The sequence below is a fragment of the Haliaeetus leucocephalus genome, unplaced genomic scaffold, assembly GCF_000737465.1.
Source record: "Haliaeetus leucocephalus isolate CR32 unplaced genomic scaffold, Haliaeetus_leucocephalus-4.0 Scaffold140, whole genome shotgun sequence".
In the NCBI taxonomy this organism is placed as follows: domain Eukaryota; kingdom Metazoa; phylum Chordata; class Aves; order Accipitriformes; family Accipitridae; genus Haliaeetus; species Haliaeetus leucocephalus.
In genome coordinates this window covers 5,227,565-5,239,482 of record NW_010972576.1, presented here as the reverse complement: position 1 = coordinate 5,239,482, position 11,918 = coordinate 5,227,565, and the positions used below count along the sequence as shown (strand labels likewise).

The window sequence follows — 11,918 nt, the reverse complement described above, 5'->3', positions numbered from 1 at the left end:
GCCCGGCCCGCCTCGCCTCGCCTCGCCTCAGCCCTGCCCCGCGGCTGCGGCCGGGCCGGGCGCGGGTATCGCGGTGCTAACGGCGGGTTCTTCCCTGCCCCGCCAGTGCCGCAGCTGCTGTACGGAGGGAAGCTGGATTTCCTCGTCTTCGATTACCTCTCCGAGATCACCATGTCGTTGCTGACGGCCGCCAAAGCCCGGTCTCCCGTAAGTAGCCGCTGCCCAGCCCCGGAGTGGCCGGCTTGGTTCAGGCGAGACGGCCGGGCCGGGCGGCGTTATAGCCCCGCGGTGGGGCGGGTGGGCTCCGGTACCTGCCGAGCTCTCCTCCGACCCAGATCACGCTCGGAGTCTGTGTAAGACATGTCAGGGTATGGGGACCCGTTTGCTTTTGTATACTTCTTACTTGCATGTGTTTGTTTATTTTCACACGTTCATCTAGTAAAAGCATTCACGTCTCCTTTTCTATAGCAGTATCCAGTTAGTTGATCTTCCCCGTTTTCTGTTAACCAAGAAAAGGCATCGAGGTGACTTAACTGTAACAAATGGTTACAGCTTTTAATTCTTCCAGGTTTTAGGTTACACTCCGGATTTTGTCTCTGCTGCCATGGCTCCCTATATAAAAGATATTCACAGGAAAGGTATGCTACTCTTTGCGTGAGTTATTATGTTAATTAAGTTCACTTGCTTAGAAGAGTTTTGTATGGCTTCTGTTACTAAAGCTGTTTTTCACACCAGCGTTTTGCTGTCCTCTAGGAATAATATTTTAAACGTCAGCAAAAATCCCATCGTAACAGATGTGAAGCGCAGGTCCGATGGTGACATTTAAATTGGGTTAATTTGAAATGTTTACTATAATTATAAATATATACATATATCTCCATGTATTTCTTATTGTAGCTTTTAATTTGTGAATGGAAGATCATTTTACAGATCTTTGTAAAATGTGAGATCTAGATGTTTTCATTGCAATCTAAAAGTTTTTCAACATTCCCATATAATTCTAGAATATCACTTATTTTCTGATCACTGTTTTTCTGTTTATGTTGGAAAGCTGCGGAGCTATACTGAGCTTGAGAGGAGAAAGGGAATTACTTCTAAGTACCCAGTACCTTGCTAACAGAGTCTGGAATTTTTAGAGATAGAAGCATATTTCTGCTAAAATGTAGTTGTTTGGAGAACATGGATATTTGAATGGTGTCAAATACTGTTCCTGTAGGCATTTTGATATTGTCTGTCTGCCTGCCTCATCATGTATGTCTTTCTGGTCACTTTCTCCTTCCTTGCATAAAGGAAAGATGAAAAGTGTCTATAGCAATTATTTTTCTGTAAATAATATTGTATTGGCTTATTCCGATCCTTTCACAGATTAAATACTGTTCATATTTTAATGTGACTTTAGTTACTTCCCTTGATTAGATCACCTTGCGAAGGTGATATCTTGCTTGTGTTTCAGCACACTTTAGGTTTTTAAAATACAAGTGGTTGTTTATGCTGCTGGACGTAATTTGTCTTTTTTGTTTAGGTGTTCGTGTCATTAGTAATGCTGGTGGAATTAATCCACTTGCTTGTGCGGCTGCACTTCAGGAGGTGGCAAAGAAAGCAGATGTTGATTTGAAAATAGCTGTTGTTGCTGGAGATGACCTAATGAGTGAGGTATTTTACTTTGTCTTACAGCTTAGTAGCATTGTGGAAATTATTTTAGTCTATGTAGCATGAAGGTGGCATTTACTGTCCTATAGGAGCCTATTTTGTGTACCTTTATGCAGTAGCCTTCTACGGTTAAAAGCGTCTGAAAATTATTGTTTCATTTTCTTTACTTTTTTTTTTTTACGCATGAAAACAATTCTTGGCACATCTTATGTTTGGTGTGTGATGGGGTTGAATTTTATAAGACTGTGGATCTGCTGTTTATCTTTTTGAAGCAAACTCTGAATCTGATCTAAAGTCTGCTTGCTCTTTGAGAGAAGCTAGGATTTGCTGTTGCTTATTGTTTCTGTCTTAAACTAAATAATCCTGAATGTTAAATTTCTTAAATTTAAATGTGGTGTAGTTACCACGTGTTCAAATATTCACCCCCTCTAGCTGTTTTTAGTGGTTTATAGGCATCTCCTGTTGTTATGTTGTTTACAGGTGGTTGTTTTTCTGGCTTTGAGTACTTAGTTTATGGCCAGTAAGGTAATGTTAAGTGGGAGGATTGAAGTTTTAATATTTAAAACAAACCCCTGAAATCTAGAGATGAGATATATGGCTTTTTTTGACTTAAAGGATGGCGCTTTATGTATGAAGTCTGGTTCCACAAAAAGTGTTGGCCGTACCTGAAAAAATACTGCGAAAACAGTTTATACATTGATAGTGGTTAAGAGGGGATAGGTTTGCACTATGGTTAAATCTCTGCCTGTAACTTGGAAAATTATTTATCTGTGTAGGCTCTATTACTCCTTGCATGCTACTGAATGTGGAAGATGATCAAGTAAGATTCTTTATTTGCAAATTATGTGTGGTGCTTGGACTTCCTTTCAAGAAACTTCTGCCCTACTGAAATTACTTCAGCATCAGTGGTCCAGAATTTGATTACTGGTACAACAGTGAAATGGTCATTATTTGAGCTTGGCATGGACATTTCTGAACTGAAATTGGTTATTTTCTATTCTATTATCAGTATGTAACTTACAGGAACAAAAAAGAGACAGCTTTTATTGTCTACAGGCAACTTTTACTGTTGATACCAAACATCATAAATTACACCAGGAAATGTTATTTGTGGTTTGGAGTATTTCAATCCTTACCATAGAATACCAAACTAATTCAAAGTGGAAGGTTTTTTTCCACACTATAGGTCCCCCCTGTAACAAGTATTAGACATTGAGTCTATGCAGTCAGTCACTGGCCCCTGAATCCGCTGGTTTCCCAAGCTGCCTAATGCATGGTCAAAACCCCCCCCCCCCCCACCTACCTTTCTGGAAACACAATGTATTCTAAGTATCACCTGGAGCTGCAGAATTAGCCTTGTTTTCTGGCCACACCACCATTGCTGTTATGGCAGACATATTTCTTTTTGTGGGGTTTGATTTATTCAGTCCTACACAAATTAAAGACAGTTTAAAAGACTAGGGAATATACCAATTCATTGTAGTTGATCATCTGTGAATGAACTAGCATTCTTAAAGCACTGACTTATTTTTCTGTGTGCTGCAAAACTATGGTTAAAAGCGTGTCTAGGGCTTTTAGCCATTCAGCTGATCTGTATTGCTCCTAATTTTAATGATTATACTTTGCTCAGAGTTGCTATGAAGTGGATCTATTGTCTGATGCTAATAAAAGGCTTACAGTTGATACTACAAAATACTCATAGATTTGGTGTTTTATTTGTTTTCTAACAGAAAGAGAACCTAAAAGGAGCTGGTATCACTGATCTGGAGAGTGGCAAACAATTTCCAGAAAGCGTTCATAGCATGAATGTGTATCTTGGGTGAGTTATTTTAACAAGTTGCTTTTGTTATGGAAAAATATTTTTAACACATTGACTACATGAAGTTGGTTTGTTTTGCAAGTAGAACCACCTAGTATGTGAGGTTCACCTTTGCGTTATTCAGGCAACCAGAAAAAAAATTTTATTTGTAACTTGTAAATACAATTTTAATTTAGAACATTGCCAGTTTTGACTCCTTAGCATTACATCTCCTGTGAATCTGCAGGTTTTAGTTCAAGCCAGAATAGTTTTAGTTTAATTGTAACAATCACAAAATTCCGTTTTCATATGCAGAGTATGCTGTTGCTGCATGGAGCAGTTGTTTAGGATGTTGCCACTAGAGAAGTGCAGCTGAAGAATTAAAGTACTGGGATACACTCTGAGTTCTGTAGGAGGTTCTGTTAGACTGCGCTGAATTGAGTGTCAGGCTTTGTACAGTTGAAATTTTGGAAGCTGGCTTTCCAGGAGGGATCACTGTTTGAAAGATCTCCCTTGCCTCCTTTATGATACCAAAGGCCTCCCATAAATCTTTAAATGAGCTGTTTGTGAACAGTTGCATTTTCATTGTCGCCATCAATTTCTTCCGATAAATCAGTGTAAATCAACCCTGTCAAAGGGGAAGGACTGAGAAATGGGACAGGTGTTCCCAAAAGCCACCATCTCTTCCAGTTGATGATCCTAGTGATCCTGTTTCTGCTTTTGCATCCTCCATGTCATATATATCATCACTCCTGTATTTGTTTGGTGTATTTCTAAAGTCTGTGTACACAGTTCCCTCTCTTTTACATTAATCTTTATGGAAAATGTTGTGTACTCTTTTTTCATTATCATTGCACTTTCCAAAAATGCGTCACTGGCAGATAGCAGGGTATGGCTGTACCTGACACAGCATGTATTTTTCACTGTAAAATAAGAACCTTTTAATAGATGAGTCTTCTTAAATTTGTCTCTAGTGTTTTCTGTTGTTAGTGGATTTTCTGTTTGTTAAACTTTGACTTGCAGATTTGTAGATTTGCAGATCATGAGTAACTAAATGAAATCTAAGAAATAACGTTTAAAATTTGTAACTGAGAAAGTGTTCATTCCAATTCTGCTGTGTCGTGGTTTAACCCCAGCCAGCAAATAAGCACCACGCAGCCGCTCCCTCCCTCCCTCCCCCGCCCCCAGTGGGATGGGGGAGAGAATCAGGAAAAAAAAAGAAGTGAAACTCGTGAGTTGAGATAAAGACAGTTTAATAGGACAGAAAGGAAGAAACTAATAATGATAATACTAATAAAATGACAATAATAATAATAATAATAAAAGGATTGGAATATACAAGTGATGCACAATGCAATTGCTCACCACTTGCTGACCGATGCCCAGTTAGTTCCTGAGCAGCGATTTCCCCCCAGCCCCACTCCCCCCAGTTTATATACTGGGCATGATGTCACATGGTATGGAGTACCCCATTGGCCAGTTTAGGTCAGGTGCCCTGGCTGTGTCCCCTCCCAACTTCTTGTGCCCCTCCAGCCTTCTTGCTGGCTGGGCAAGAGAAGCCAGAAAATCCTTGACTTTAGTCTAAACATTACTTAGCAACAACTGAAAATGTCAGTGTTACCAACATTCTTCTCATACTGAATCCAAGGCATAACACCATGCCAGCTACTGGGAAGACAATTAACTCTATCCCAGCTGAAACCAGGACGTGGTGATTCATGATTTATTCATGAATTAAAAAATCAATGCAAATCAAAGCAGAGAGGACAAAAGCAGGCTAGTATGAGGATGAGGCATTTTTAAAATCCATTATCTGTCTCCACTGTATTAACACATGCTAGAACAGCGGACTTTTGTTCTTCATTTTCTATAGTGGTGTTTCTTTATGTGCCCCTTAATCTCAGTTGCACCGAAATGTAAAGCTATTACCAGCCTGTTAAATTAGTTGTTTCATAGGTTAAATCTATCTTTAAAGTATCAGCAATGGATGCTTATTTGTAAAGTGAATGATAAACTTATGTATGCCTGTAAAACAAGTCAACATCAGAGTGTATAGGGTAAAATCTCTTAAGTTCTGTGGAGAGTTCACTTTTAATTACCTAAATCTGATGAGGTTTACAGTTTGATTCTTGGATTCAAGTGTGTAAACTCCATCTGAAAAATTTGCACTGGGGTATCGATCCTGAAGTGTTTCTTCTGTCCCTCCTGATTTGGGCCATTGGGAGTTCTGTGGACTGAATTCACATGTATTTTTAACAGCAAGAGACAAACGGCTTTATTTACTGCTTTTTATAGGTAGTTACATAGTTTTTCTATCAGTATCCTGTATGTATGTTTACAGAAACCCCATTTGTGCTTTTTACCTGTGACTGTTACTTAACACTATGCCTAGAGGTGTAAATTTTTTCTGTATGCTGTGTATTTGCTTGTTGTTCTAGCTATTATCCTTTGGTTCACATAACATTGGGGGGAAAAAACCCCAACATACATATTTTATGTTTACATCCCTAAGAGAAATGTGTCTTCTAACTTGCCTCTTGATAAAACCAGGGCTAAGTCTATAGAAACTGTAGAAGAACGTTGCTCTTGGTTTTGTTCTTCAAGGCACACAGTTTACTTGGTTTGTGTTTACAAGCTGCCTATTTCATGAACAATAGAAGGATCCAGCAGATAGCATGGGTTTAGAAGCCAGGAGCCACACACTCTGGTCAACACTTGCTCACTAATGTGTATAAACTCGAGCGGTTCACCTGGGTGAATATTTTCAAGACTGACTAATTCTGGCTGGGCTGACTCTGACCTGACCAATCTCAAAAATCTGTTGCCTGAGTTTCTTTGAAAATAATGACTGCATAGTGGTGGTCTTGGAGTTGGTTGATATTGCAAGTTCTAAAAACACTTAGGGAAATTGACCTGGAAGGTTTAAAATGGGAGGGCAAAGTCACCAAGCTTTCTCTGTGAAGAATATTGGTCTTTCTTACTTCATTTGTAGATGAGTGTATAGTAATGAATCTCTGAAAAACACTATTTTCTGTTACTGATAGTGCACAGTGGGTCACTTCTGCTGTGTTCAGTTTCTGTGAGCATCAAGACAAGTGTTTCAATTACATCATTTAGGTACCTGAATTTGATCGGGTGATCTGATGATTGCTTTTTAAAATATTCTTGTATATACAAAATGACAAATTGGTTGTTAAAGTTTATTTAATTGATTTCCTATGGGTTTTTTAAGTAATTTTTATGCTGTGTGTGGCAGGGAACTGATTTTTTTAATGATGCGTTAAAAAGTAAAACTACTTACTGTTGTGTTTTGTCATCTTTAGCGCAAGACCAATAAGCAGGGCTCTTGACCTTGGAGCTGATATTGTTGTGACGGGTAGATGCGTTGACAGTGGGATTGTATTAGGACCACTCATTCATTCTGTAAGTACAAGTTAATTTCCATATGATAATAAATACATGTGAATGAATATTCAGCAATCATTGTCAGAAAGTTTTTGCTCCTTATGAAAATATACATACTAAATTAAAAATTATGAGCACCTTAATTTTTTTTTTCTTCCTTACGTGCATGAAAAGTTGCCAGCTTTCACTTCTAACTTATAGCAGGGATTTTTATGAACTTGTGTATCATGAAGCTGGAAAGTGTTTTGGTGAAGTTAAGGAAGTCTTACTGTGTTTCACCAGTATTTCACTTTTATCCCCCCCCCCCAGCCCCCGCCCCTGTTTTAAAATGTGGCGTGTAAGGTTAAGAAACAAGTATATTTTTCTTTACCACAAGGTGGCGATAGTAGAGCTCACTTTGGTTTTCGGGGGGGGGCACATGAGGTGGTCTAAAACACTGGTCTTTTTCAATGGGTAAGCAGTTTTATTTTTAAGTAGTTGGGTTTCAATGCAAGATTCCTCAAATTCCTTGAATTTCAGCAAATTATACAAGCAGAATATGTGGTTTTCTGAAGTATTTTGAATAGGTTATGTATTTTTGTGAGTGACCACATGCTGTGAAATATGGAAGCTTTCTTTTGGTGCATATTTAAAAAAAAAAAAAGAGGATATGTGTTAGTGTCTAGTTACAAACATCCTTTCTAAAACTTCATACTATTCTGACTTCATGCATGTCAAACATTGCCTAATCTAGAATTAAACTTTCCCATTTATAACTGCCATTATGATTTGTTATTTTATTCCTAGCTGTTTACATCCTCAAAATAGTTCTCGGTGTGTATTATTTACTCCAGAGAGGCCTTATCTAATTTAATGAAAGGTTTTAGGGAGATTTCTGCTAAGTTCTAAATAAGAAACAACAAATGTATTGTTTGCAATGTGTTGAACTTGTGGGAAAAAATAATTTCTACTTAAACAGAAGACATGCTTCCAGTTTTTAAGATGGCTGGTAGTACTCCAGGAGCTGATAATTTTCAAAAGTTGAAAAAACAGTGGTTTGTTTACATGACACAAAATAGGTGCTAGACTTTTAAACCTCTGGATTATGCAAATTTTGAATAATACAAGTATTGCACTTCCAGTTCTTTTGAAGAGGGTGTGGCTTTGAGAATTTATATTTGTTTGGTGTATTAATAAGAGGAAAACTGAAATATATCAGAGCTCTTCTACTAATTTACTGTATAGCAACTCAAATCCACGTAGAGCCCCTGCCAATTGTTGTTCTTTAGATTTCTGCAGTTAAGTAAGAATATATCCAATGCATAGTTACACAAAGCAGTGAACATACTATGTGCAGTTTTCTGTACTGTGTGAAACTTTTATATATGTAACATATTTGTATTTTTCTTCTAGTTTGGCTGGAATAGGGATGAATTTGACTTGCTAGCTGCGGGAAGGTAAATGATATAAGAAGAAATGGGTAAATTTATATTTTGTATCATATAATGTCAGGATAACAACTCTTAAGCATTTAATGATTTTGCATATTATTATTGAATTCATTTATTTGAATGCTTTTGTTAAGTTTTGGGTTCTTTTTTAAGGCTCAATACTCTCATTTGGAATTGAAATTACAGAAACTTCATTCTGGAACCAACTTGAAATAACAAAATGAAACTTGTTTTTTTGGTGTTAGTGTTCATTTTTTCAGGAAAATCATTTGATTCTTCATGTAAAAGTTACTTCTTTCAACTCTTCTTATTTTCATCTTTCAGAATCCCTTGTTATGTTTAATGCCTAATTTATAAATGTATTAGATGCCTCTGGAGGAAAAAAAGTAGCATGTTCTGTTATTTAGCTTTATTTCCACTGTACTACTATATTTTAAAGCTGGATTTGTGAAACTTGATTTTACAGAGTATTTAGTTATTTGAATGCCATTTTCCCAGCCTTGCAGGTCATCTCATTGAATGTGGTGCTCAATGTACAGGTGGAATATTCACTGATTGGCATGCAGTACCAGACTGGTAGGTAGCCATGACATCAGCATCTATGTTTGTAGTGGACCAAAGATGAGATTTCCTACTATATCTGTGTTGTGAAAACTGCTTCTACTTTATTCTTTTGGAGGAGACAATATGGATCTCTTAGTACTTTTCTGCCTTAATGTTACTCATTCTACAAGGTCTATTCTCCCTTTTGCAGTTTCCCTTTCTGGTCAGCTGGGGGCTTGCTTTCTTAAGTTAAGAAGCAGGTGATTTGAAAAAAAATTTAGCCCTTTGATTTTTTTTCTTTTAGATTACTTTTTCTGTTTCCTTTTTTATCTTCTGCTTTTTGGAAAGATTTGTTATTGGATTTCATGTATGATTGTAATGGAAAAGACAATATGCATAATTTCATATTGCTATTTCCTAAGTCTTCAGTTAGATCAGAGTTACCTACTGTTCAGTCACGAATTTTATGTAATTTGCTTTGGTAGGACGAATGCATGCCAAAGTCCTCTCCTGCTGTATAACCCAATCCCCACAAATGTGTTGAGCTGTCAGTCCTTTCAAAAAGTTATGTGTGTATCGTGTTTGGACTTACTGAATTAGACTTTCACATAGGTAGAGCCTTCTGCCTGCTGAGAAGTACCACAAGGAAGGACTAATGTAGCCTGATTTTGACCAACTTGTTTTTAAGAGTAGTTTAAAAGAAGTTAATGAATGTGTTTTGCGCAGGATGAGTGATTCTGTCTGCAGTTTACCCCTATTTTCCTTGGGATGAGAGAGAGGATCTTGTCCTGTGCTGTGTTATGAGAAGGGCAGTGCTTCCTTTACCGACAGAGGAGAGGTCTGAAGAGCAGTAGGAGAGATGCAGGAGAGAAGAGTAGCTTTCATTGGGTGTGTTCCTGCTCCCAAGTTCACCCTGGGAAGGAGGCCACCAGGGGCAGGCAGCCTGTAGTCCAGATGGATGAACCAGCAGGACACTGCCCTGCGATCTGAAGAGTCACTCTCCTGAGTTAGTTCCCTAGGGCTGCTAAGCTTTTTTTCTCCTTGTAGTGACTATTACTGATTCAGAGCGTGATCCTGAAAGATGTATTCTGCTTTTGAGTTCCTGAACACTGCTCATTTACAGGTGAAGGCACGTAAGGCATTGAGAGAAACAGGGTCAGACATCTCTTCTCACCTATTAGAAGGCTACTAGCCCTGAACAAACTGCACTCACTCTTCACTGTTGTGTTCAATGGGAAATCACATGAGAGGGTTTATAGTAATGAGACACTGTTCAATTTGGAAATTGTAACTGCTAATCTTGCTCCTATTCTGATGTATCTCCTGATGATTTTATTATTCTGTATCATGGAACTGCTTAAAATCTCCTGTAACTGACTCCGAAAGACATAGCTTTATAAAGGAATGAAGGAAAAAACCAGAACAGTAGTTTTCTTACTAAAATGTTTGGTAGTTCTTTATTTTTAAGGATTTTTCTGTGAGAAATGGCAGTCTGGTTAAAAAAAAAAAAAAAAAGCAAGTTTGAGTATATTAAGCTATGAGCTACCAGCGTCAGAGTAACTAATTTTACAGACAAGTAGACATACATTATATATGCATAGCTAATAATCATGTGTGTGTATTGTTAAGGGAGGAGCTGCTGCCCGAGCATTCACCCACCACTCAAGGAGTCGCACACACACCACCTCAGACTTTAACTGGTAGGACCAGAATCCCTTCACAGCAAGTGACTCCGGTGAGCCCACAAGTCTCCCTTTTGACTCCTCATGCACACAGACTCAACCTCGGGTGCTGCTTCTTCCCTAAGGCTCAACCCTAGGTTCCCTGAAGCAGAATCTCTGATCAAGGCCTTCAAAATAAAAAGCATAATTTATTCCAGCTATGGTGCACAAATTTAGACTGCTCAAGCTGGGTGCCTCCAGAGAGGGACCCAAATACTAAAATCCCTGGGCAGTTATACCCTTACAATCTTAAGTTCCTGCCCCTCACACCATAGTCTGGTCCCATAGTAATACTTGGGTCTAGGGTCATCTTCTCTCTAATTGGGGCCTTTTTCTTGTCTCTAGGCGGGTTCTTTTTCTTTCTTGTTTTTTAGGGTAGTGGTTATGTCTCCTTTTCCTGGCTCAAAGTGGGTCTGGGGCTTCCAAATCTTACTCCTCCAATCCGAGAATAGGCCAATGTTAAGCAAAAGCATTAAGCAGGCTATAAGTTCTGCTTTTATCATGAACAACTACTTTTAAGCAGCTAAGCAAAGTCCTTAAACCCCTCCAAAACATCTTAACAGCCTCTATAATTTATATACATTCCTGTGCTATTATAGCCTCACAATCTTGTCCCATTACTGCCATGTGCTGTTACGTCTTGTTTGAGTGTGGTCGGCATGCTCAGCTTTGTCACCTTCCACAACAGTATATATAAAAATCACATAACTGTGTCTAAAATCATAGTAGTCTTGTGGCTTAGAGCTGACTGGTGCTGACTTGAATTGCTACTAAAGAATATAGAAGGTTAGGACCCAATACTGCTGTTGTTACTTTGTCCCCATCAATCTGCATGCATACTTCTGAACCGTGCATTATCGTATCTGTGCTAATATAACAGTAATTTATTTATCTTCAGGTTAAGTCTACTAAAGAATTAATTGTGATGCCTTAGAACTAGTGTTTTTGTTTGCAAATTCAAAAAGTCTTAGGCATTTAATTAATGAAATTCTTGAAATAAAAGCATGTTACATGTCAGCCTGTATGATAAACTCCTAAGACTAGTCAAAAGCAAAACAATGTGTGAGCTTTAATTCTATATTTGGAGAGGCAGAGTAGAAGGTTGAGTAAAGTGGACTTGTGGTCCAGCACATCAGTTCAGGATATGGGGAGAAAGAAGGAGGAGAGGAGATTTGTTAGTGAGTTTTGCTGCCCCCCTGCTTCCCCCCTGACCCCAATAAATAGTTGTTTACTATACTTAGGCCCAAATGCATGAAAGGGAATAACTACAGAAGCTTTTGGGCTGCAGAAAAATGCATTTTCCATTTGGTAGTTTAGTAGTAACCTATTGGCTCCTTAAGTTAAAGAAATGTGATGGTGTGGGGTTTTTGT

At 38.3% G+C, this 11,918-nt stretch overlaps 1 protein-coding gene across 1 annotated transcript in view; it reads left to right on the top strand.

Annotated features, from left to right (window-relative positions):
* The first annotated feature begins 95 nt into the window (after positions 1-95).
* LOC104843268 overlaps positions 96-11,918 on the top strand; it is a 65,698-nt gene continuing 53,875 nt past the window's right edge. The window contains exons 1-7 of the mRNA XM_010586106.1: positions 96-207; positions 569-638; positions 1,523-1,653; positions 3,381-3,469; positions 6,772-6,871; positions 8,246-8,289; positions 8,782-8,859. Coding sequence (XP_010584408.1) covers positions 172-207; positions 569-638; positions 1,523-1,653; positions 3,381-3,469; positions 6,772-6,871; positions 8,246-8,289; positions 8,782-8,859 — 548 coding nt within the window. The 5' untranslated portion in view covers positions 96-171. The remainder of the gene's footprint in view (positions 208-568; positions 639-1,522; positions 1,654-3,380; positions 3,470-6,771; positions 6,872-8,245; positions 8,290-8,781; positions 8,860-11,918) is intronic.